At 43.6% G+C, this 24,838-nt stretch overlaps 1 protein-coding gene across 1 annotated transcript in view; it reads left to right on the top strand.

Annotated features, from left to right (window-relative positions):
• The window catches only part of LOC124595074 (sodium channel protein Nach-like), a 176,650-nt gene that overhangs the window by 62,201 nt on the left and 89,611 nt on the right, over nucleotides 1-24,838 (top strand). Inside the window, exons 5-6 of the mRNA XM_047133659.1 lie at nucleotides 7,879-8,021; nucleotides 23,019-23,214. Coding sequence (XP_046989615.1) covers nucleotides 7,879-8,021; nucleotides 23,019-23,214 — 339 coding nt within the window. The remainder of the gene's footprint in view (nucleotides 1-7,878; nucleotides 8,022-23,018; nucleotides 23,215-24,838) is intronic.

Here is a 24,838-nt window from a genome sequence, read left to right as displayed (position 1 = left end):
GATTTAAGAATTCGTTTTTCCCGCCGCAGTTCGAGAGTGAAACGGTAGAGAAGTAGCTTCTAGGTGATTCGATGAACTTTCTGCTAGGCATTAAATTCCGAACTGCAGAGTAACTAAGCAGATGTAAATGGATTTCGTCTTTTCTACCACACAGCGTAATTCCTTCTTCGTCGCTCATAGTATGCGTGCATCGTATTAATTAGCTCTTTATGTTACAATGGATTTATGTTGAAGCGACGTTACAGTTGTGATTTGTGATTATCACTTCAGTATTTTCCGCTTACCCCACTACCATTTTCATTTAATTTTTCGTGTTCCCATCACTTTGCTTCAAGCCTGCTGCTACCTGTAATTTTTACCACCTATTTTCCTGTCTGCAGTTTCTTTCTTGACCCTGATTATTCTCGTAAGTAGTGTGATATATCTGATTCTGAACAGCTAATCCGTCAGACTTCCAGGTTGACAGTGATTCGCTTGAATCTGGACTCTGTTACTGCTTATTCATGCACCAAAGTAAAATCCCGCAGACCGGCAATTATGACTAAAAATTTAATTTCCTAATCGTGCCTTTACACAACTCTGAAAGAGCCAATGAATTCAGCAGATGATATTTCGATAAAGATGATGTCATATAAAATAATCCATTACCCATTGAGTATTGTCAAATACATGAAAATACATAACACAGTTCACGTCTATGAAGAAGCATGTAAAATCTTATGCACTTCCGTAAAGATTTCTTATATGAGATGGTTTCTGAAGGTTGCAAGAAAAGGAGAAAAAGAAAACAGAGCTCCACACGATATGCATGATACATTGAGAGGTTAAATTTTTGTCCGTTAGCAAAATAAATTTCCTCAGACAACACAGCATAAACGGTGTTTATCGGCTGTCAGTGTAGCACAAATATCAATCAACTCGGGGCCTGCCCAGTTGACCTACACTTCTTTCATCCTGCCGCAACTGACATTCTCTGAACCGCTCTTTTCACTGCGAGTGTTGTGATGGACATAAAACAGGATCAATATTTAATTAAGAAGAGAAACAGGGTAAACGTCTCCATATTTAGCGCAAATGTATGGGACCTACAGTGTGCTGTCGTAAAGGCAGCAGTTATTATAAGCTGAGTGGATGACTCTGCGCAATTACGGCAAATTTCATTTGTGATCTCCATGTACTCTATTCCGTATTTTTTTCATCTATAGTAATCTTGGAAATGAAAGCCTACAAATTGTATTACGAATCGAAATATTCAATCACAGGATGGTATTGTGTTTCTGCAATAACCAGCAGCCGTCAAACCGACCGACAAGTGGTCGATGGCCGCTTTGTTGGGTGGTGCTCGAAGGCTTGTGGCACATGCAGCCAGAGGTCTTGATTAGTTGTTTGCTTGCTAGTTAATTTGCTATTGATGGGCTCTCTTACTAAATTCTCAGAGAAAACATCACTATGGACAAACGTACTGAATGAAAAAAAGACTTACAAATGCACTCCTCCCAGAACAATTGAAGTTTCGTTAAGTACCTCGATGTCTCTAGCTTGCTACTCGGATGGTAATAAAATACCGTTTCCACTTTCTGTTACATGAAATTATAATCCTTATTTTAGGCAATGTATTGTCAGTATTGGTGGCATTTTTAGTCCGAAGATTGGTTTAATGCAGCTCATCAAGTTAGTCGTCTTGTGCAAGCGTTTTCATAGCTGCATAGATACTGCTCCGTACATTAATTTGAACGTATTTACTGTTTTCGAGCATTGGTTCCCCTCACTTCTCTCGCTTACCAGTTTACTATACCCTGATATCTCAATTAATTCCTTCTTTAAATTAAATGGTGCCATAAATTTCCTTTCTTCTCGATCCGGCTAGTACCTCTTCATTAGTTATCCAATCAACCTATATAATCTTCAAGATTATACACTACTCAAAAGAATAAGGGGAACATAACTTTGGGCGTCTGCCATATTTTCACGGGACGTTGTGAGCTGAAGTAATGTGTATTCCCACCGTGAGCTTTTATCACGGCATGTTCTATGTAAGTCTACGGAGGTCGCTATGCGGTGTCCGTTCCCATTCTTCGCTGAGAACCCTTGAGAGTTCTTGGAGAGCCTTTGGCAGGACACATCTGTCAGGTCTGTCCCACATATGCTCAATAGGATTTACATCGGGACTTACCGTTGGCCATTACACTACTTCAGTGTTTCGGCTTCGGATCCAAGGTGACTCCAGCCACATAGCACATGGCATTATCGTGCATGAGGAACATTTCGGGGCCACCACTATATGCAACAGACACCACATTGTCCAACAGGATCTGCTCTGTGTACTTCCTGGCGGTAAAGCGGCCATGGACAACTACAAAATCCATACGACTGTCAACACTGATGCCTCCCCATACCATCAAAGAACATTGGTTGAATCTATCGATTTTACACACAACATTTGGCAGGTACTATTAGCAGCACGATACTGGCGGTGCTTTGCAGTTTTGATAACAAATTGATATCAAAATGATTGTTGTTGTTTTCAGAGACTGGTTTGATGCAGCTCTCCTTGCTACTCTACCTTGTGCAAGCTTTTTCATCTCCGAGTAACTACTACAACCTACATCCTTCTGAATCTGCTTAGTGTGTTCATCCCTTGCTCTCCCTCTACGATTTTTACTCTCCACGGTGCCCTCCGATATTATACTGGTGCTCCCTTGATGCCTCAGAACGTGTCTTAGCAACCGATCCCTTCTTCTAGTCAAGTTGTGCCACAAACTCCTCTTCTCCCCAATCCTATTCAATACCTCCTCATTAGTTATGTGATCTACCCATCTAATCTTCAGCATTCTTCTGTAGCACCACATTTCGAAAGATTCTATTCTCTTGCTGTCCAAACTATTTATCGTACATGTTTCACTTCCATACATGGCTACACTCCACACAAATACTTTCAGAAACGACTTCCTGACACTTAAATCTATACTCGATGTTAACAAATTTCTCTTCTTCAGAAACGCTTTCCTTTCCATTGCCAGTCTACATTTTATATCTTCTCTACTTCGACCATCATCAGTTATTTTGATCCCTAAATACCTAAATAGCAGAACTCATATACTGCTTTAAGTGTCTCATTACCTAATCTAATTCCCTTAGCATCTCCTGATTTGATTAGACTACATTCCATCATCCTCGTCTTGCTTTTGTTGATGTTCATCTTATATCCGCCTTTCAAAACACTGTCCATTCCGTTCAACTGTACTTCCAGGTCCTTTGCTGTCTCTGACAGAATTACAATGTCGTCGGGAAACCTCAAATATTTTGTTTCTTTGCCATAAATTTTGATTCCTGTTCCAATGTTTTCTTTTGTTTCCTATACGGCTTGCTCAGTATACGGACTGAATAGCATCGGGGATGGGCTACAACGCTGTCGCACTCCCTTCCCAACCACTGCAACACTTGCATGCCCCTTGACTCTTATGACTGCCATTTAGTTTCTGTACAGATCGGAAATAGCCTTTCTCTCTCTGTATTTGACCCCTCCCAACTTCAGAATTTGAAAGAGAGTATTCCAGTTACCATTGTCTAAAGCTTTCTATGAGTCTACAAATGATAGAAAAGCAAATTTGCCTGTCCTTAATCTATCTTCTGAGATAAGTCGTAGGATCAGTATTTGTCTTGCGTGTTTCACCATTTCTACGGAATCCAAACTGATCTTCCCCGAGGTCGGCTTCTACCAGTTTTTCCATTCGTCTGTACAGAATTCGTGTTAGTATTTTGCAGTCGTGACTTAAACTGATAGTTTGGTAATTTTCACACCTGTCAACGCCTGCTTTCTTTGGGATTGGAATTATTACACTCTTCTTGAAGTCTGATGGTATTACGCCTGTCTCACACATCTTGCTCATCAAATGGTAGAATTTTGTCATGGGTGGCTCTCCCAAGGCTATAAGTAGTTCTAATGGAATGTTGTCTACTCCCGGGGCCTTGTTTCGACTCATATCTATCAGTGCTCTGCCAAATTCTTCACGCAGTATCACATCTCCCATTTCATCTTCACTTACGTTCCATAACATTGCCCTCAAGTGCATCGCCCTTATATAGACCCTCTGTATACTCCTTCCACCTTTCTGCTTTCTCTTCTTTGCTTAGAACTGCGTGTCTATCTGAACTCTTGATATTCATACAGGTGGTTCTCTTGTTTCGAAAGGTCTCTTTAATTTTCCTATAGGCAGTATCTATCTAACCACTAGTGATATATGCCTTTACATCCTTACCGTTGTTTTCTAGCCATCCCTATGTAGCCATTTTGCACTTCCTGTCGATCTCATTTTTGAGACGTTTGTATTCCTTTTTGCCTGCGTCATTTACTGCATTTTCATTATTTCTCCTTTCATCAGTTAAATTGAATATCTCTTCTGTTACTCAAGGATTTCTACTAGCCCTCGTCTTTTTGCCTACCTGATCCGCCGCCACCTTCACTATTTCATCTCTCAAAGCTACCCATTCTTCTTCTACTGTATTTCTTTCCCCTGTTCCTGTCAATCATTCCCTAATGCTTTCTCTGAAATTCTCTACAATCTCTGGTTCTTTCAGTTTATCTACGTCCTATCTCCTTATAATGCCACCTTTTTGCGGTTTCTTCATTTTTAATCTACAGTTCATAATCATTAAATTGGGGTGTGAGTGCACATCTGCCCCTAGATATGGCTTGCAGTTCAAAACCTGGTTCCTAAATCTCTGTCTAACCATTATATAATTTATATGAAATCTTCCAGCCGGGCGGGGTAGCCGCGCGGTCTCGGGCGTCTTGTCACGGTTCGCTCGGCTCCTCCCCGTCGGAGGTTCGAGTCCTCCCTCGGGCATGGATATGTTTGTGTGTTTGTTATCCTTAGCGTAAGTTAGTTTAAGTTAGGTTAAGCTGTGTGTAAGTGTAGGGGCCGATGACCTCCGCAGTTTGATCCCATAGGACCTTACCACAAATTTTACAAAATTTGAAATGTTCCAGTGTCTCCAGGCCTCTTCCACGTATACAACCTTCTTTCATGGTTCTTAAACCAAGTGTTAAGTTATGCTCTGTGCAAAATTCTACCAAGCAGCTTCCTCTTTCATTCCTTACCACCATTAAAAAATTTTCATCTCCCTTGACTCTCTGAATAATTTCTTTAATTCGTCGTAGATTTCTTCAGTCTCTTCATCATCTGCGGAGGTAGTTGGCATATAAACTTGTACTACTGTGGTAGGCATAGGCTTCGTATTTATCTTGACTACAATAATGCGTTCACTATGCTGTTCGTAATAGCTTGCCGGCGCTCCTACTTTTTTATTCATTATTTTGTATTTATAACCCTGTATTCACCTGACTAGAAGTCATGTTCCTCCTGTCACCGAACTTCACTAATCCCACTATATCTAACTTTAACCTATCAATTTCCGTTTTCAAATTTTGTAACCTACCTGCCCTGACATTCCACACTCCGATTCGTAGAACGCCAGTTTTCTTACTCCTGATAACGACGTTCTCCTGAGTAGTCCCCTCCCAGAGATCCGAATGGGGGACTATTTTACCTCCGAAATATTTTATCCAAGAGAATACCATCGACATTTAACCATAAAGTAAAGCTGCATGCCCTCGGGAAAAGTTACGGCTCTAGTTTCCCCTTGCTTTCAGCTGTTCGCAGTATCAGCAGAGCAAGGCCGTTTTGGTTACTGTTACAAGGCCAGATCAGTCAATCATTCAGACTGTTGTCCCTGCAACTACTGAAAAGGCTGCTGCCCCTCTTCAGGAACCACACATTAGTCTGATCTCTCAACAGATACCCTTCCACTGTGACTGCACATACGGCACGGCTATGTGTATCGCTGAGGCACGCAAGCCTCCCTACCAACGGCAAGGTCCATGATTCATGGGGGAATCATATTGATATGCAAATTAATTACGACGATCACCCACACACCTCCAGATATCATCATGCGTTTTTCCCAGCCTGTACGTAGGTCACCCTCCCCACACCTCCCCCTAACCCCTCCCTCACCTACCCTATTGGTTTTGGAGGGGTTGGGGTGGGACGTCATAACAGCCCTCGGACAAAGAAATTACTGGGGCTGACCACAGGCCCCTCCATACCGCATCTGCATAGGGCTGCAAGGCTGAGTGTGACACGGCAGGTGGTAGGCACTCCTTGGGCCTCCACAGCCTGGCGAAATGCTCGTTTTCAACCAGTTTTTACAGTAAATTGCTTCCATTCAGCATCTGCACCTAGCACTCATCGGAAGTTTATATCAAAAGCACAGAAGATTAGCTCTCCACCCTTAGCACTATCTGTAATTTGACATTGACGTCACCAGCAAAGACCCACTCAGAATGAGTCTACCTTGAATTTCTGATCGTTTCGAAACACCACCGATGCTTCTCTCACATTTCTAGAGTCATTGAAACGGACAGATAGAAACAGGTCGAAATCTGTTTCATACGCACCCACCAACATTACAATACGTTCAGATGGCATAAGCGAATTGCAGTACCGCAGATTTGCAGTTCTGTGCTGTACTGCCTTACTAAAAACTTACTAAACTTTCGGTATCTGGTATTAGACTCGTTTCGAACTGCAGTATCTGGTTTTAACTGCTGTTCATCCAAATCAGGCACCCAAGCGTACCAAAGAGTATAACTTACATTTGTTAATCGTTGTTCCTTTTTCATTACCGTAGACTCTCAGGCGGAACCTGCATGTGTACTGAGGTACACTGTTAGCGGTCCTTTGCGGTGCCCGCCCAAATCAACGAGTTGCATCATACCGCCTAAGTTTGCGCTTTTAATCACTCATAAAAGTATTCAGTTTTTGGCACAGCATAATGGATTCCGACGTCGCCGAAGTTTCTTGTGGATTACTAAAATAAGAAAGACTCTACATAATTTCACCAACCTTAACTCAAGGCTTTTTCCCCAAATTCTTTTGGTCCTGACTTGTGTAAGATTCTTATTTATATATAAGGAATTCGTGTGTGTAGGAAGGGACGCTACTGCTCCTTCTATCGGAATTAAGCGCAAGTATTCGGCTGGTGATTATGAATGTTCTATTATTAAAATCAGACCAACCTAGACAGAAAAAAGATTATTTAACATTTTGCCGTAAAAATAGTCTAATTCCAACGTTCCTGGAAAGAGAAAAGTTCAAATTTCTATGCTTACAGTGTGAGCACCGTGTGCTACACGACAAATATCAAAACAGATACGAGTTACAATGTGTGAGGTCTGGAGACCTGGGAGCCGATGGACGATGAAGTTCATCTTCTGGTTCTCCTCTTCCAGTCCAACGTTCTGGAATGGTGTCATTCAGGTAACGTCGGACGTACGAAGAGAATTTTTATTGTCCCTATGCCTAACAATTTTGAAAGTCTGTAATATCGCATTGTTGAAGATATGAATTTGATAACGAGATACCAGCTGCTTCGTGTGGGGCAGGAAATGAGCCACCGTTCTGATATTTGTCGTGTAACACATGGTGCTCACATTGAATGCATAAAAAATTGAACTTCTCCTTTTCCAGGAACGTTGGAATTATGTTAATATCTTTTGTAGTTTGGAAGCAATAAATGTTTGAAACCTGTTCCTTCTTTTTGAACAGCCCTGTACATACACAAATACTCAACGTCTATAACCTTTTTCGTTAGTAATCAGTAACAGAAAAAATATCTCTGTTTCTGTTCTATCCATTACTGGCATTCACTTTATTTTTCCTCCTATTTTTTTAATCCCATAATATCAGAGGACGCGACTGGATCCCTAGCACGTCAGCATTCCAGCTGCCTGAAGCAGCTTGAAGTTAAAAATAGTGGATTACGTACAGTTCCTTTTAGTTTTTATGATAGATTCAAAATTTCTTCCAATATCAGAGCGGTTCTTTGCAGCTGGCACCGTCCTGCGAGTCGCTGATGGTCCGCTGCCTCTGGCGGAAGCAAATCGTCAACTGCTCGCAGCTCTTCACTCGTCAGAAGTCGGACGCGGGCTTCTGCTGCTCTTTCAACTACAACACCGAGTGAGTACGTTTTTTGGTCGACCACATCTGAGACTCACACTGAGTATGCCTGACATCTCTGTTTAACTTCGTCCTTCGTTTATTACGGTGCCAGACTGAAATTTACAGGAAACCGTTAGACCACTGATTATTTCCGTACGGCCCTTCAATTTACGCTCTTTACTTGGCCTCGAAGTCCAGCCTTTCCGCATTTCTTGCACTGAGGTGATAGCAGTCTTACCGCATGTATCCCGAACGTTCGGGACGATAATATTTGACATCAATGGGAAAAATACTTCTGTCACGAACTTTGGTTACTGAATCTATTTCTTCTGAACCCCCCGCTTTGCCTATAGCCCCAGCTAAGACTTCGAAAATTCTGCACGTACTTTCCTTGATACTTCGGGTGATAATCTCCATAAAAACGTATATAATTGCCTCTGCTCTGCTTCTCGTGAAAGGTCCCTATTTGTGTCGTCACTTTCCGTTAACTCATGGGTATTAACATTGAGTTTTCTTACTTCATCCATGAAGCTTTTGATGGACTCCATTTGTTTCAATGATACACCATGTCACAGCTCCAAATAATACCTATAACTACTCTGCCTTCTATACCGTTGTATTGCAGAGCATTTCTCAGGTCCTCTTGGTATAATATATTACATATGTTTTAATGTGACGTATGATTCGTAACTTGGCGATATGTAACAACTGTTCAGCTGCCCAACAACCTAGTTTTGCAGCTGACAACAAATTGTCCGCAAGTGTCAACACGCCCTCCCCTGTCTCGCCAGAAAAAGGATCGGTTAGACAAGATGTACCGGCATCCAGGGAAGGCGCTACACCTGGACGAGGATCTGTTCTCCTTCAAAGCACCTAACTGGCTATGCAAGTCTCATTTGAACAACATGTTCTAGCAAAGTCTGCACCACTTACCGAGTAGTAACCATCAGTTCCTCTGACTTACTCATGTAAAGTCTGTATTTACCACATTATGACAACATATAACATGACAAACGTAGAGAGACTGTTCATTGTTAGTAATACTGTAAAACCCTCAACATTATTTACTCTTTACGACTAAGCACTAACGATGCTCACTAGTGGCATTCCTTGGCATAATGACGACACCTTCTACACTTAAAACAAACTACAAGTGACACGGATCTACGCTCCCCGTACTCAGCAGACTACATTGCCCACACATAACTGGGTGCAAAGCAGCATTTTCTGGGGTGTCGGTTAAGCTGTTTAGTAAGCCCCTAAGATGATAAAGTTTCGTTCCGTAGTGACCTACTTAAAAGGGAACCTCACTATACTGTCATGCAGATTTAAGAGAAGTAATGACGTGAACTGGAATACATCTTATTGAATGAAAATTACTAGGGATGGCTCAACGAGACGTGAAACTACGAGTACTACTACTCACGCAGATATATTACTGAAGGAACTCATGTAATTGCAAAAGGAAACTAGTGGTCAGCATAAGAATTTGGTTTATTGCCGTAAGACACACCTAAAATTATTTGCCCACTGAATAAAGCATTTTGTTGTTGTTGTGGTCTTCAGTCCTGAGACTAGTTTGATGCATCTCTCCATGCTACTCTATCCTGTGCAAGCTTCTTCATCTCCCAGTACCTACTGCAACCTACATCCTTCTGAATATGCTTGGTGTATTCATCGCTTGGTCTCGCTCTACGATTTTTACCCTCAACGCTGCCCTCCAATACTAAATTGGTGATCCCTTGATGCCTAAGAGCATGTCCTATCAACCGGTCTCTTCTTCGAGTCAAGTTGTGCCACAAACTTCTCTTCTCCCCAGTCCTATTCATTACCTCCGCATTAGTTATGTGATCTACCCATCTAATCTTCAGCATTCTTCTGTAACACCACGTTTCGAAAGCTTCTATTCTCTTGTTGTCTAAACTATTTATCGTCCATATTTCACTTCCATACATGGCTACACTCCATACAAATACTTTCAGAAACGACTTCCAGACATTTAAATCTATACTCGATGTTAACAAATTTCTCTTCCTCAGAAACGCTTTCCTTGCCATTGCCAGTCTACATTTTATACCCTCCCGACTTCGACCATCATCAGTTATTTTGCTCCCCAAATAGCAAAACTCCTTTACTACTTTAAGTGTCTCATTTCCGAATCTAATACCCTCAGCATCTCCGGACTTAATTCGACTACATTGCATTATCCTCGTTTTGCTTTTGTTGATGTTCATCTTATACCCTCCTTTCAAGACACTGTCCATTCCGTTCAACTGCTATTCCAAGCCCTTTGCTGTCTCTGACAGAATTACAATGTCATCGGCGAACCTCAAAGTTTTTATTTCTTCTCCATGGATTTTAATACCTACTCCGAATTTTTCTTTTGTTTTCTTCACTGCTTGCTCAATATACAGATTGAATAACATCGGGGAGGGGCTACAACCCTGTCGCACTCCCTTCCCAACCACTGCTTCCCTTTCATGCCCCTCAACTCTTATAACTGCCATTTGGTTTCTATTCAAATTGTAAATAGCCTCTCGCTCCCTGTACTTTACCCCTGCCACTTTCAGAATCTGAAAGAGGTTATTCCAGTCAACATTCTCAAAAGCTTTCTCTAAGTCTACAAATGCTAGAAACGTATGTTTGCCTTTTCTTAATCTAGCTTCTAAGATAAGTCGTAGGGTCAGTATTGCCTCACGTGTTCCAATATTTCTACGGAATCCAAACTGATCTTCCCCGAGGTCGGCTTCTAATAGTTTTTCCATTCGTCTGTAAAGAATTCGAGTTAGTATTTTGCAGCCGTGACTTATTAAACTGATAGTTCGGTAATTTTCATATCTGTCAAAACCTGCTTTCTTTGGGATTGGAATTATTATATTCTTCTTGAAGTCTGAGGGTATTTCGCCTGTCTCATGCATCTTGCTCACCAGATGGTAGAGTTTTGTCAGGACTGGCTCTCCCAAGGTTGTCAGTAGTTGTAATGGAAGGATATGTACATTTAATTAATGGTCAAAAGGTTGTAATTATGAAATATAGCCTTGGCAATGTTGGGTGGACACATGAAAGCATAATATGAAACTGTGTCGTGGATATGGTCGTTAATTGTGTAAACGGTCAGTGATTTAATGAAAGAAGGCCAGTGAAGCAAGAACGAACATGAATGGATTCATCGGAATGCATGGTGGGTGCAACTAGCTGGCTGCGAACGCTAAAACTGCGCAGTTAAACCCTAATACATTCGCTTTCCTCTAGGCTCAGTGATTGCATCACTAGCTCAAGCTTGCGAATCGTAGACACCGAGTGTAAAGATGGCTGTAATAATGGCTGGAAACACGACCTCAGTACTTTTCTCGCTGGAGCCCTTTGTACAAGTGATCTCTTCGAACTCTACGGCAAGTGTCTTCTGACTTCACTCTTTAAAACACGACTGGTTCTGTCAGCTTAGGAATCCCGCTGGCCAGTTTTAGAAGATCTTGCGAGTACCGGCCAATAATAATTTTATAAACAAGTTTAACAAATTTCTACTCTCTCGGATTTTGTCATGGTTAACAAGCATGGCGGGGGAAAGAAGATGGAGAATGTCTGCTACTACATAACGTATATCCAAGCCCGACCAACAAAAAGCCTCGAAGGTAAACACACGAGGGAAAATGCCCCTTGTACCAAAACAATTACTGTGAACCAGTCACAGACCCTCTCATTCGGATTTAAACGAACATTCATGCATGGGAATGCCTCGACTCAACGGCCAGTCTCACGGTGGTCTCCACCTGCAGTGGGCGGCTTTCAGGGCCAAACAAGTTAATGATACTCCAGTCTTTCTAAATTAACTTCCCTGTCACTAGACGGCTAAAGAAGGACCTCAAGTTTTCAGAAAATAACAGGTCTCCATTACCGAAGGGAAAAGAAGTAATTAACTTAGTACTGCAGTCACTGGCAGTAGTAAACATTGTCTACAGTTTTCACGTAGCGTTAAATAATTGACTTCATTGCCTATTTGGCTGTGCATATCACGCTATAAAATAGGTTGTGAAACGGGTTTGGTATAAACTGCCACATGACAATATGTTTCTCTAAAGGTCTGAATTAACCTTCATATCACCGTCTGCGTCTACTTTCACAAACCAAACTTCAACAATGTACTCCACTTGTGCATAACACTCGAAGGGCAAACAGCCAGAGTAAACATGTTTGTTTGGACACACCAAGCTGCGCTGATGGTGCTGACCCAGGACATTGTTTGACGTCACTGGCTCTTCAGGCACCAGTTACTACTGTTCCAGGATGATGGCTTGGTATCGTGCGCTGGACAGTAGGTCTGGGGAACTAATGTTTGCCGGCCGAGGTGGTCGAGCGGTTCTAGGCGCTACAGTCTGGAACCGCGCGACCGCTACGGTCGCAGGTTCGAATCCTGCCTCGGGCATGGAATGTGTGTGATGTCCTTAGGTTAGGTAGGTTTAAATAGTTCTAAGTTCTAGCGGACTGATGACCTCAGAACTCAAGTCCCATAGCGCTCAGAGGCAACTAATGTTTCCGTGGTCGTGGAATCACAAATTCACCACTATTATCAATTGTTTTATTCATCAAGAACTCATACAGCCACCAAAGACGGTGTCTTAGTCTCTTGCTTTGAACCTGGGAAGCTGAGATCATCTCAGCAGAACACGTCTCCAGCACGGGGCGGCCGTCAGCGCGAGGACGCCAGGCAGGGAGGTGGTTACCGTAGAGATGGAGCATCATCGCTCAGGCGATCGCGTGGCGACTTTAGGCATCCACACGAAGCAGCGCGCGAACGTGAGTCACCCTGCAGCTCGCGATAGGTCAGTTGCGGGATGCACCCAAGTGTTGACTGCATTCGAGGATCCTTTGGAGACGTTCAAAAGTGAACCGATGGCAACCTGAAGGAGGCCATAGTGCCTAGTCGGATGGTGGCCGCTCAGGAGCGGGCAGCGTCAGGGCTACATGCGGCCGATAGACGAGTGGCGCAGCGGCTAGTTGCAGACGGGGTTGAATGACCCACATCGGGTCTATGGCTAGCGTGTAATAGCTCTCTACATAGTTCGCAGTCGATGATAGATACTGCTAGGTCTGAGCGACGAGTATTTCTGCCAGTCTTGTCCATTTTTTTTTTTTATTGAGAGGGACGCGCCTCATGCCACGTGAGGAGGCCCAGGCAGTGCGGCGTCCACGGCCTGGCATGTGGTAATCCATTCACCATAGCGGCGCCTTGGTCCCTGTATCATGCTGAGTTGACTTTATTCCTTTCTGGGCAGCATCATTTTGTAAGCAGCTTGCTGGCCTGCATTGTCACAGGTTGAGAAAGCTGATAGGAAGGGTGTTGGTGCAACAACAATCGATACCGACTTGTTCAGCAGAAAATTAATACATCCAGTAACGGAGCAGCCCAGTAATGCATCCCTCTCTTTAATAACCAAAGGACTATAAAAAATTTTAAACCTTAAAGCTGATTTATACTGTGCAGCAAAGTAAAGCAACAATGAGTCACAGTTTATCACATCATTATAAAAACAGGAGGAGGACTATTTACATTCAACATGAAGAGCACTAGGACTACGGGCCATAAGTTTAACAAATCCTCACTTTATTACAAGTGTTAGATTGCAAATTATGATCAAGGAATGTTCAAACACATAACAAAATTAAACTGCGATCAGTTTTGACTATCGGAAAAAGGGTCAAACAGCTCCATACGAAAATAATACCAACAGTAGCCACCCTCAGGCACGAAACATAAAATACAATTTCAGAACAGCTGATTTTCTGAAACAGAGGAGACAACTTCTAACATCACATTGCAATAACTTTCTTTCAAAGCCCTTAAATAAAACTCACACCAAACTAAAACAAAATTCTCTTCCTAATACGTAAAAGATAAAACCCTTACAAGAAACCTTAAGCTAATTTAAAAAATTTGACTAAAATGATACAAGATATATAGCAGTAATATTTTTAAACATTTACAGGGCCGATGGTGCAATAGAAACCAAATTACGAGTGACCACAAAATTTTTTAAACTGATCTAAATAGTGAGAATCTGTTTCACCATCTTGGTATTCAAAGGAAAACAAACATTTAAAAAATGTTATGAATACCTTTAAACAAAATTGATCGCTCTAAACTTAACAGTTTGCTTATAATATTTTTAAAAAATCATCACACTAGGCGCCCCTGAAATGGCAGATTCTCACCACGAATAACAGAACCACAATGCATAGCTTACATGATTCCAGTAAAGTGGTTCTTCGCCATCATGACGCCATGATGAAACTAAAACAGAAGACAAGCCTCTCCTGCGCCGCATCTGTCTTCAGGCCGACACTGGTACGGAGCAGCATGATGACAAAGCAGACTTAACTCGGCGGCGTAGAATGCTTACTTCCGCACAGCGCCACGAGTTCTGACACAAATGGTAGAGGGACACGCTTCTCACTATGATGACTAAACTGCAAAACGTCAAATCAAAGTCCACCAGATAACATATTACATCACACATGGAGTTGTTCGCGGTACCTCTTGGCCATCACTGAGCAAACTGAGGAATCCACCAGCAGAGGTCCGTCAATGTCACTTGCCCTTTAGAACACCGACTGCCGCGAGACGGTCAGTGTCTGCTCTCTTTAAGTGTGTGCGTGCTACCCCGGCAGACCACGCGCTCAGGCAGTAAACTCTGTGCTGTCGACACCGACCATCTCAGATCCCTCGTCAAAACGTCCAGTAATTAGCCTGAGACATCTTCAGATATATTTATCACGTTTAATATTTATTTCTACAGAAATATTTGTAATTCGCTGTCGTCGCTGGTCATTCGTTCACATTTAATCACCATCACCAGTCTTTGCCTCGTCGCCTGGGTTTCTCGCCGTGTCTTTGTTCATCCGTCGCCTTCACCTTGATGATCTGTTCTGTTAACTGTGAAAGTTTACCAAATCACCCCCCCCCCCCCCCCAGTGAAGACTCTGCCCTTATGAAATCCATAGATTCCCATCTCAACGGACATTGCTGTGCCACTTTCCGCATTTTAAATCCACGCCAACCTCCTTGTCCCCAACAACCGCCTCACACCCGCCGCTCGGCAAATGCCACTTCTGTGCACAACGAAGTGAATCTAGAAATCGCAGTACAAGAGGATACACGGGAAACAAATTCTGACTGACGTACAGATACGTTGCAGACACGGATGGCGGCATCTATATGGTCGCTTATACGCTGTGCTCCTGTCTTCTGCCTGTCCCTCCGCTTTTGACAACTTCGTCTAAAACGAAGCATTAAATTACCTCCTATGTCATAAAGTTGAACCATCCAAACAGAGTGTATTAAAGAAGGGCCAAGATTTTAAATTTGCAATTTGTTTATAACTGTTTCGGTGTGTTCGAGGACGTCAACAAAATTAAAACAGGGGAAAGGAGTGTATTCCTATTATATCAGAAGACTCTCAGCAGATTAGATAACTTAATGTGACTCAGGAAGTAGTAAACGTGTTTTTCTATTCGGCAAGACGGAAAACATGAGTCGAATATAAATGTGTTATACTTCTGAACGCAACTGCAGGTAGGCGGTACGTGTAATGTATTATATAATGATTAAACTCATTGTCGACCTTAGCTATGTAACAAGGTTGTACGCTGTAGCGAAAATAATGTTGATTCGTGTTCTGTTTCTTGCATAGTGGTTACAATTATAATTCAAAAATATGGAAAGAGAGGCTGTACGTGGTCCTTTAGTGGATCACTGTCAGTTTCATGTCACTTCTGCAAAACATTGACTCATTACATTTTTGTTAATTTTTATTTTGAATCGTTAGTTTTGTGGCTGGTTTGTTGCGGCCCGTCACGAATTCCTCTCCTGAGCCAACCTGTTCATTTCAGAATAGCACTCGCAACCTGTGTTCTCAATTATTTTCTGGATGTATTCCAATCTTTGTCTTCCTCTACAGGTTTTATCCTCTACAGCTCCCTCTAATACCACGGAAATTATACCCTGATTTATTAACAGGTGTCGTGTCATCCTGTTCCTTCTTCTAGGCAGCGTTTTCCATATATTACTTTCCTCGCCGATTCCGTGGAGAACCTCATCATTCCTTACCTTAAGAGTCTACATAATTTCCAACATTCTTGTGTAGTATCACATCTCAAATTCTTCGATTATCTTCTGTTCCGCTTTCCCAAAATCCATGTCTCACTGCCACCAATGCTGTGCTCCAAACGTGTACTCTCAGAAATTTCTTCCTTAGAGTAAGATCTTTGTTTGATACTAAGAGACTTGTCTTGGCCAGGAATGCCCTTTTGCCATTGCTAGTCTGCTTTTTAGGTCATTGCTCTGTCCAGCATGAGTTATTTTGCTACTTAGATAGCAGAATTGCTTAACTTCATCTACTTCGTGATCAACAGCTATGATGTTACGTTTCTCGCTATTCTGATTTCTGCTTTTTCTCTCACTTTTTTTTCTTTCTTCGATTTACTCTTAGTCCATACTCTGTACTCATCAGACTGTTCATTCCTTGCAACAGATCCTGTAATTCTTTTTCACTTTCACTGAGTATAGCAATATCAGCAGCGAACTTAACATTGATACCCTTTCACCCTGAATTTTAGTCCCGCTCTCGAACCTTTTTTTATTTCCGTCATTAATTCCTCGATGAAGAGATTGAACAGGAGGGTCGAAAGACTACATCCCTGTCTTACATTCTTTTTAATCCGAGCACTTCGTTTTCGTCTTCCATTCTTATTATTCCCTCATGGCTCTTGTACATTGTGCATATTATCCGTCTTTCCCCACCCCTATTTTTCTCTGAATTTCGAAGCTCTTGCACTACTTGACATCGTCGAACGCTTTTACCAGGTCCACAAATCCTATGAACGTGTCTCGCTTCCATTATCAACCGCAACATCAGAATTACCGTTCTCGTGCCTTTACCTTTCCTAAAGCCAAACTGACAGTCATCCAAGAGATCCTCAGTTTTCTTTTCCATTGTTCTGTATATTATCCTTGTCAGAAACTTGAATGCACGAGCTGTTAAGCTGATTGTGTGACACTTGTCGTATTTGTCAGCTCCTACAATCTTGGGAATTGTGAGTATGATGTTTTTGCGAAAGGCTTATGGTATTGGCCAGTCTCATGCATTCTACGCATCGAGGTGAATAATCGTTTATTTCCCATTTACCCTATAATTTTAGAAATTCTGATGTATTGTTAGCCATCCGTTCTTCCTTATTTGATTTTAAGTCTTCCAAATCTGATCTAAATTCTAACACTAACAGTGGATCACTTCATCTGGTAAGTCCTCCCCCTCATAGATGCCCTCACTGTACCCTTTCCACCTATCCACTCTGTCCTCTGCATTTAACAGTGGAATTCCCATTGAACTCTTAGCGTTACCGCCCTTGCTTTTAATTTCACCAAAGGTTGTTTTGACTTTTCTGTATGCTGAGTCAGTCTATTCGACAATTATTTCATTTTCGATTTCTTCACATTTTTCATGCAGCCTTTTCGCCTTAGCTTCCCTGCACGCCCTATTTATTTTATTCCTAAGCGCCTTGTATTTCTGCACTCCTGAATTTCATTGACCATATCTGTACTTCCTTCTTTCGTCAACCATCTCAACTATTCTTGTGTTACTCGTGATTTCTTCGCCGTTACATTATTTATATCTACGTTTTTCTCCCCAACTTCTGTGATTACCCTTTACAGAGACGTCCATTTCTCTTCAGCTGAACTGCTTACTTACTTTAAAAGCTATAAATGGCCACACCGAGAGACGGAGGCAGTACTTGTCCCAGCAGCCAATGTGCTACAACCTGATCGCAAGCAAATTACTCCAACAATATAGCCTTCTCATGATATGCGAGTAGTACTCTCATTTTATCAACCAAGAAGTGTCGGTAGGAATATGCTGAGTTCCGAGCGCTACCCACCACAGTCAACGACCTGTGCTGCCACATGTACCTTCAGCCACTTGTCGCTCCCGCGGTGACCTACTTCGGCGAGGCAATGACGGCGTCACCTGATACCGACCACCCTTGAGAAACTTCTGTATTAGCAAAGAAGTTCCACGAGACAGAGTAATGCGACAGTCATTTTCATCATCACACTCCTGATAACAGTATTTATACTCCTCCCCCTTCCGCCGCCTCCCCCCCCCCCCCCCCCGCCTCTCCTTGTGCCAGCTAGAAATCGTCGGACAGCTGGACAATGTTACGATCTCAGTGTGTGCGACACACTGCCACGAAGACAAAGTTATCCCTATGACGCAGTTGCCACCTACACCACCGGGCCTCCAATCGCAACTGCTGCCTGCCTGTACAGGCTCTGACCGTCACTACAGTACCCCTCGCTGGGGTCCAGCCGCCTTCATATGTGGCGTGGGTCTAACGAAGGTCCTCCTAGCTCTGCGCTGCTAGAGTCCGATACCATCAGAGCCTAGCGCCGCAGCCACAACGTAGCATTCTCCTTGTATAGGTTGAAGGGGGAGGGGCTGGTGTGGGGGGGGGGGGGGAGGATGGAGAAAGGAAAGAAAAGGAATTCATGACGTCAGCTGCATCGAGACTTTATGTGGAGTCAGAAGCGACGTGTGGAAATGTGTGCTGGACCGGCATTCGAACCCAGGATCTCCCGCTCATTAGGCAGTTGCGTTAAGCACTTCGTCACCCGAATATAGTGTTACTGGGACTATGTCGGCACGCTTATCGGCCGACCCACGATCCCACCTAGCGCTGCCGGCCGAAGTGGCCGTGCGGTTAAAGGCGCTGCAGTCTGGAACCGCAAGACCGCTACGGTCGCAGGTTCGAATCCTGCCTCGGGCATGGATGTTTGTGATGTCCTTAGGTTAGTTAGGTTTAACTAGTTCTAAGTTCTAGGGGACTAATGACCTCAGCAGTTGAGTCCCATAGTGCTCAGAGCCATTTGAACCATTTGAACCACCTAGCGCTACCTATTTGCAGTCCCCGTCAATATCTCCATTGCTCGCTCCTTTGAGATTCCCGCAGAAGCTTAAACGTGACTGGCCATTCCCAGTGAAAGTGGTGGGTTCGTCATCGAGGGGACTCAATTACATGCCTAGTAAGTATGAGATCCCGTGTTCGGATACCGGTCTGGCACAAATTTGCGCTGACTCTGCATTAAGTTCAAATGGTTCAAATGGCTCTGAGCACTATGGGACTTAACATCTGAGGACATCAGTCCCCTAGAACTTAGAACTACTTAAACCTAACTAACCTAAGGACATCACACTCATGCATGCCTGAGGCAGGATTCGAACCTGCGACCGTAGCGGTCGCGCGGTTCCAGACTGTAGCGCCTAGAACCGCTCAGCCACCTTGGCCGGCTCTGCATTAAGTCCCGACATAGCTGACATCATGAATTCTTTCCCTACCCTTTCCTTTCCTTTCTCGCTCCCCCTTCCTCCCTCCCCCCCCCCCTCCTCTCATCCACCTTCAGCTTACGTATTATGTATCAGAGCTGCGAATCTTTTCTTGGCTGCATTCGTTCGTGTAACACTGATCGAATACGAGTGCCAGACCTATCCCCAGTTGGTCATGTGTGGACGTGGTGTGAAAAATTCCGGTCTGGTTTGGATTACTGGTAACGTTGACCACTTGCGGCCACAGATTGAAGTAAAGAAGCAACACATCCGATCCCCCCATTATTGTCTCTATGCACGACTGAAGGGTTTTATCGTGGCCATCCATGAAACTAAAACATTACCAAAATCCGTTTCCACTGCTCCTCTCTAGGTCTGCCTAATTCAAATCTCTATTGTATTTAAGGGGAAAAGAAGTACTTCCTTTTGTCAACATCTTAATTTTCCTCTAAGACATCAACATGTATGGTCAAATATCCTCCGTCAAACGTTAAAGCAAATGCTTCCATAATCTCGTACTTACACTTTTTCCTTTTTTCGTTTCTCATTCAGTGACTCGACATTCTTTTCCATTCTCCTAATTACTTAATTATTACTCTTTAACTCCCTCTCTTTTTTCTCTCACGTTCCTTGCTCCTGGCACTCACAGTCCAAATACACAATCTTCTAGTTTTACTGTTCATAAACTAATATAATCAGTGTGTTTCCTGCTATAGGTAATACTGTAGCTGAAACGGTATTACCGCTACTTATATAGTTATTGCAAAGAACGGTAAAATTTCTTATAACAAGTGTGTCGTAATGAACATAATGTAAAATGAATCATTAGATGTAGTTTTGTTGCCGGCCGGTGTGGACGAGCTGTTCTAGGAGCTTCAGTCCGGAAACGCGCTGCTGCTACGGTCGCAGGTTCGAATCCTGCCTCAGGCATGGATGTGTATGATGTCCTTAGGTTAGTTAGGTTTAAGTAGTTCTAAGCATAGGGGACTGTTGACCTGATATATTAAGTCCCATAGTGCTTAGAGCCATTTGAATCATTTGTAGTTTTGTTAGGATAAATAAAGATAGAAATAATGTAACTATAATAGGCTCTACAAGATATTCGTATCTGAGACAATCTAACCAAAGTTGATGCGCAATGACCTGTTCAAGTCACGAATAAAATTTTATTATTGGCTTAATTATTTATTAATTTAATAAGCTCACTGGATAAAAAATTAGTCACCCTAGTGCACACGCACGTATGAACCTTTAAGCCTCCACAGATGAATCAGTGTTCTAGTCACGTGCTCAATCGATAGGGTGCTTCCTCTACGTGAACATAAGGCAGAAGCGGTCAGTGAGATACTATGTTTCAAACGGACATTTTACATAAACCTGAATAAGACTAACGACGTGACAGAGTGGTAAAAAGGTACAATCGTGCTTGGCCGTACTCATGGGCACATAGGGCGTGAAGTTGATGGAGTAGTTGCTGTGCCGTGGCAGGCTGTTCAGCGTGCTTACAAGCCGTGGTTTAACTCACTTAGACGCGAAACACGACGTCAGACTTGTGGTTGGAAAAAGATCTTGACTGAGAGGGACCAGCCCGCATCTCGTGGTCGTGCGGTAGCGTTCTCGCTTCCCACGCCCGGGTTCCCGGGTTCGATTCCCGGCGGGGTCAGGGATTTTCTCTGCCTCGTGATGGCTGGGTGTTGTGTGCTGTTCTTAGGTTAGTTAGGTTTAAGTAGTTCTAAGTTCTGGGGGACTGATGACCATAGATGTTAAGTCCCATAGTGCTCAGAGCCATTTGAGAGGGACCAGAGACGCGTTTCACGTCTTGTGAATCAAAATCGCTCCAAAAACAGACAGGAATAGCTGCGGGAAGTGAATGAAGGTCCATTCCCAGCGGTCAGCGAGAAAATATTGCGGCGGGAAGTGCGTGTAATGAACATTTGGAGTCGGTTATCCCTTATGAGGCCGCTGCTGACACAGGCACATAAAGAAGATAACAGCAAAGTTCATCGGGCCGGAGGAATATGTGACTGGTTTCCTAAATACCCCCCCCCCCTACCCTATTACATTCTGACTGGTCTGCAAAATCACCTGACTTGAGCCCCATTTAAAATCTATGGAACATGTTCGAAGAGCGGGTAAAGCCCCGACATCAACATCCCCGCAGTTTGGCGGAACTGCGCGATCAAATGCTGAGCGAGTTGCTTAACCTGCATGTGACGTACCTGCACAACCTTTTCGAATCACTACCTAACCGAAACAATGCGTCTCTCCAATTCACGGTGTTAAATGATGTTTGTAATGATTTCTCTAAGGGTGATTAATTTTTTTCGGCAGCGCACGGTTTTCCTGCTTGACAAAGTATCGAAACAATATTAGATAAGCTGAGGGATACGATTAGCACGTCATTCACGTCCTGCGGAGTATCGCCTCACTTGTGCGACTGGATTCGTGATTACCTGTCAGGAAGGTCACAGTTCGTAGTAATAGACGTAAAGTCATCGAGTAAAACAGAAGTTAAATCCGGCATTCCCGAAGGAAGTGCTATAGGTCCTCTATTGTTCCTGATCTATATTAACGACATAGGAGACAATCTGAGTAGCCGTCTTAGATTATTTGCAGATGATACTGTCATTCACCGTCTTGTAAAGTCAGCAGATGATCAAAACAACTTGAAAAATGATTTAGATAAGATATCTGTATGGTGCGAAAAGTGGCAATTGACCCTGAATAAGGAAAAGTGTGAAGGTATTCACATGAGTACTAAAAGAAATCAGCTAAATTTCGATTACGAGATAAGTCACACAAATCTGAAGGCTGTACATTCAACTAAATACTTAGGGATTATAATTACAGATAACCTAAATTGGAACGATCACATAGATAATATTGTGGGTAGAGGAAACCAAAGACTGCGATTCATTGGCAGAACGCTTAGAAGGTGCAACAGGTCTACTAAAGAGACTGCTTACACAACGCTTGTCCGCCCTATTCTGGAGTATTGCTGTGCGGTGTGGGACCCGCATCAGGTGGGACTGACGGATGATACCGAGAAAGTACAAAGAAGGGCAGCTCGTTTTGTATTATCGCGAAATAGGGGAGACAGTGTCACAGACATGATACGTGAACTGGAGTGGCAATCATTAAAACAAAGGCGTTTTTCGTTGCGACGGGATCTTCTCATGAAATTTCAATCACCAGTTTTCTCCTTCGATTGCGAAAACATTTTGTTGGCACCCACCTACATAGGGAGAAATGATCATCACGATACAATAAGAGAAATCAGGGCTCACGCAGAAAAATTTAAATGCTCGTTTTTCCCCCGTGCCGTTCGAGAGTGGAACGGTAGAGATACAGCTTGGTTCATTGAACCTTCTGCCAGGCACTTTGTTGTAAATAGCAGAGTAATCACGTAGATGTAGATGTAGATTCATGCCGAAAGATTTGGATGTGATGGAAGGAAACGAGAAGAACAGATGTTTCTATGATGACGATGTGGAGATGGCATCGGGGAGCCTGATCGTATAGTCAACACAAAAGAAGCTTCACCTTACGAGGCCGTTTATTTTTTCCTTTGAGTATGTTCTGACTGACGCTGCTCCATCGACAGAGGGGGCTAAGCTGCCGGCGTGTGTTGCGCCAGTGGCCCGCTGCGCAAGGTGGAGGGCGAGGGCTACACGCAGGGCCTGACGGTGCTTGTGGACCCCCTTCTGGACGACTACTACGTGGCCGCCTACTCCTTCCACGGGCTGCAGGTGCTCGTCCACTCTCCCGTCGACTACCCGTTCGTCGCCACCAGGAGCGTCATCGTGCGGCCCAGGACGGAGACCTTCATTCAAGTACGTTTCCTAAACGCCTAAATATAGCTCTGGGTGAACCTTTCCTCCTGACTGGTTTAATGCGATGTGCCACGATTTCACACATTAACCCAATCTCTTTATCTCACAGCCCATATCTTTACTTACACTATTTTCCACTAAAATTGCAATACAAGGAAGAAAAGCAGACAAGATTTTCACCCGAAATAAAGTCGTTGAATGCGAATATTTTGGCATCACTTGCGTTAGCTATAGGTGTACTATCAATCAGTGACATGAAAAACTGTACCAGATCCGGACTTGAACCCGGATTACCCCCTCATCGCGAGTGCTCGTATTAACCATTTCGGCTATTCGTGCATGCCTCCTGGACTGACCCAAACTTTAATATGTCATACTGTCTACATCCTTTTACCATAACAACCTACGTCCATCACTTAATGCTCGCAGCTTTAATCTGTATTGCAGCACCAGATACAGTGAGGCGATGAAAAATCGAGACCCATAACATTACGGTCTTGTATCCGCCTCAGTATGTGATATTTACTTGCATGTCTCAATGTACAGACATACACTGATAAGCCAAGAAAATTATGACCACCTACCTAAAAGCCAGTTTGTCAACTTTTTGCACGGATAACAGCGGTGACGCGTCGTGGCATGGAAGCAGTGAGGCTCTGGTAGGTCGCTGGAGGGAGTTGCTACCCCATTTGCACACAAGTCACTTAATTCCCGTAAATTCCGGGCAGAGGGGCGACGAGCTCTGACGCCACGCCAGTCACATCCCAGATGTGTTCGATTGGGTTCAGATCTGGTGAACTCGGGGGGGGGGGGGGGGGGGGGGGGGGACAGTAAACTGAAACTCACCACTGTGTTCCTCGAACCACTCCGTCACACTCCTAGTCATGTGACGTAGCGCATTATCTTGTTTAAAAATGTCATCTTGTTGTTGTTGTGGTCTTCAGTCCTGAGACTGGTTTGATGCAGCTCTCCATGCTAATCTATCCTGTGCAAGCTCCTTCATCTCCCAGTACCTACTGCAACCTACATCCTTCTGAATCTGCTTAGTGTATTCATCTCTTGGTCTCCCTCTACGATTTTTACCCTCCATGCTGCCCTCCAATGCTAAATTTGTGATCCCTTGTCATTGCCATAGGAAAACACGATCGTCGTGAAGAGGTGTACGTGCTCTGCAATAAGTGCACGATACTCATGCCCATCTTGGTGCCTTGAACGAGCTCCTCTGGGTCCATGGATGCCCACGTGAAGGTTCCCAGAGCATAATGGAGAGGCCGCCAACTTGTCTCCTTTCCCAGAACAGGTGTCACGGAGCTGTTCCCCTGGAAGATGATGAAGGTATCGGGATTCATGAGATCGTGAAACTCACAGCCACTGCGCCAACGTTCAGTGCCGATAGTCCTGTCCCCACTTCAGTTGCAAGTGCTGATGTCGTGGTGTTAACATTGGCACATGCACGGCTTGTCGGCTGCCGAGGCCCATGGTTAGGAGTGTTCGATGCACTGTGTGTTTAGAAACACTTCTGCTTTGCCCAGAATTACAGTCTGATGTTAGTTCCGTCACAGTTCGCCGCCGGTCCTGTTTTATCCGTCTTCCCAGCCTACGACCACTGATATCTGTAACGAGG

The sequence above is a fragment of the Schistocerca americana genome, chromosome 1 (genome assembly GCF_021461395.2).
Source record: "Schistocerca americana isolate TAMUIC-IGC-003095 chromosome 1, iqSchAmer2.1, whole genome shotgun sequence".
In the NCBI taxonomy this organism is placed as follows: domain Eukaryota; kingdom Metazoa; phylum Arthropoda; class Insecta; order Orthoptera; family Acrididae; genus Schistocerca; species Schistocerca americana.
This window is presented reverse-complemented; position numbering and strand designations above follow the sequence as displayed.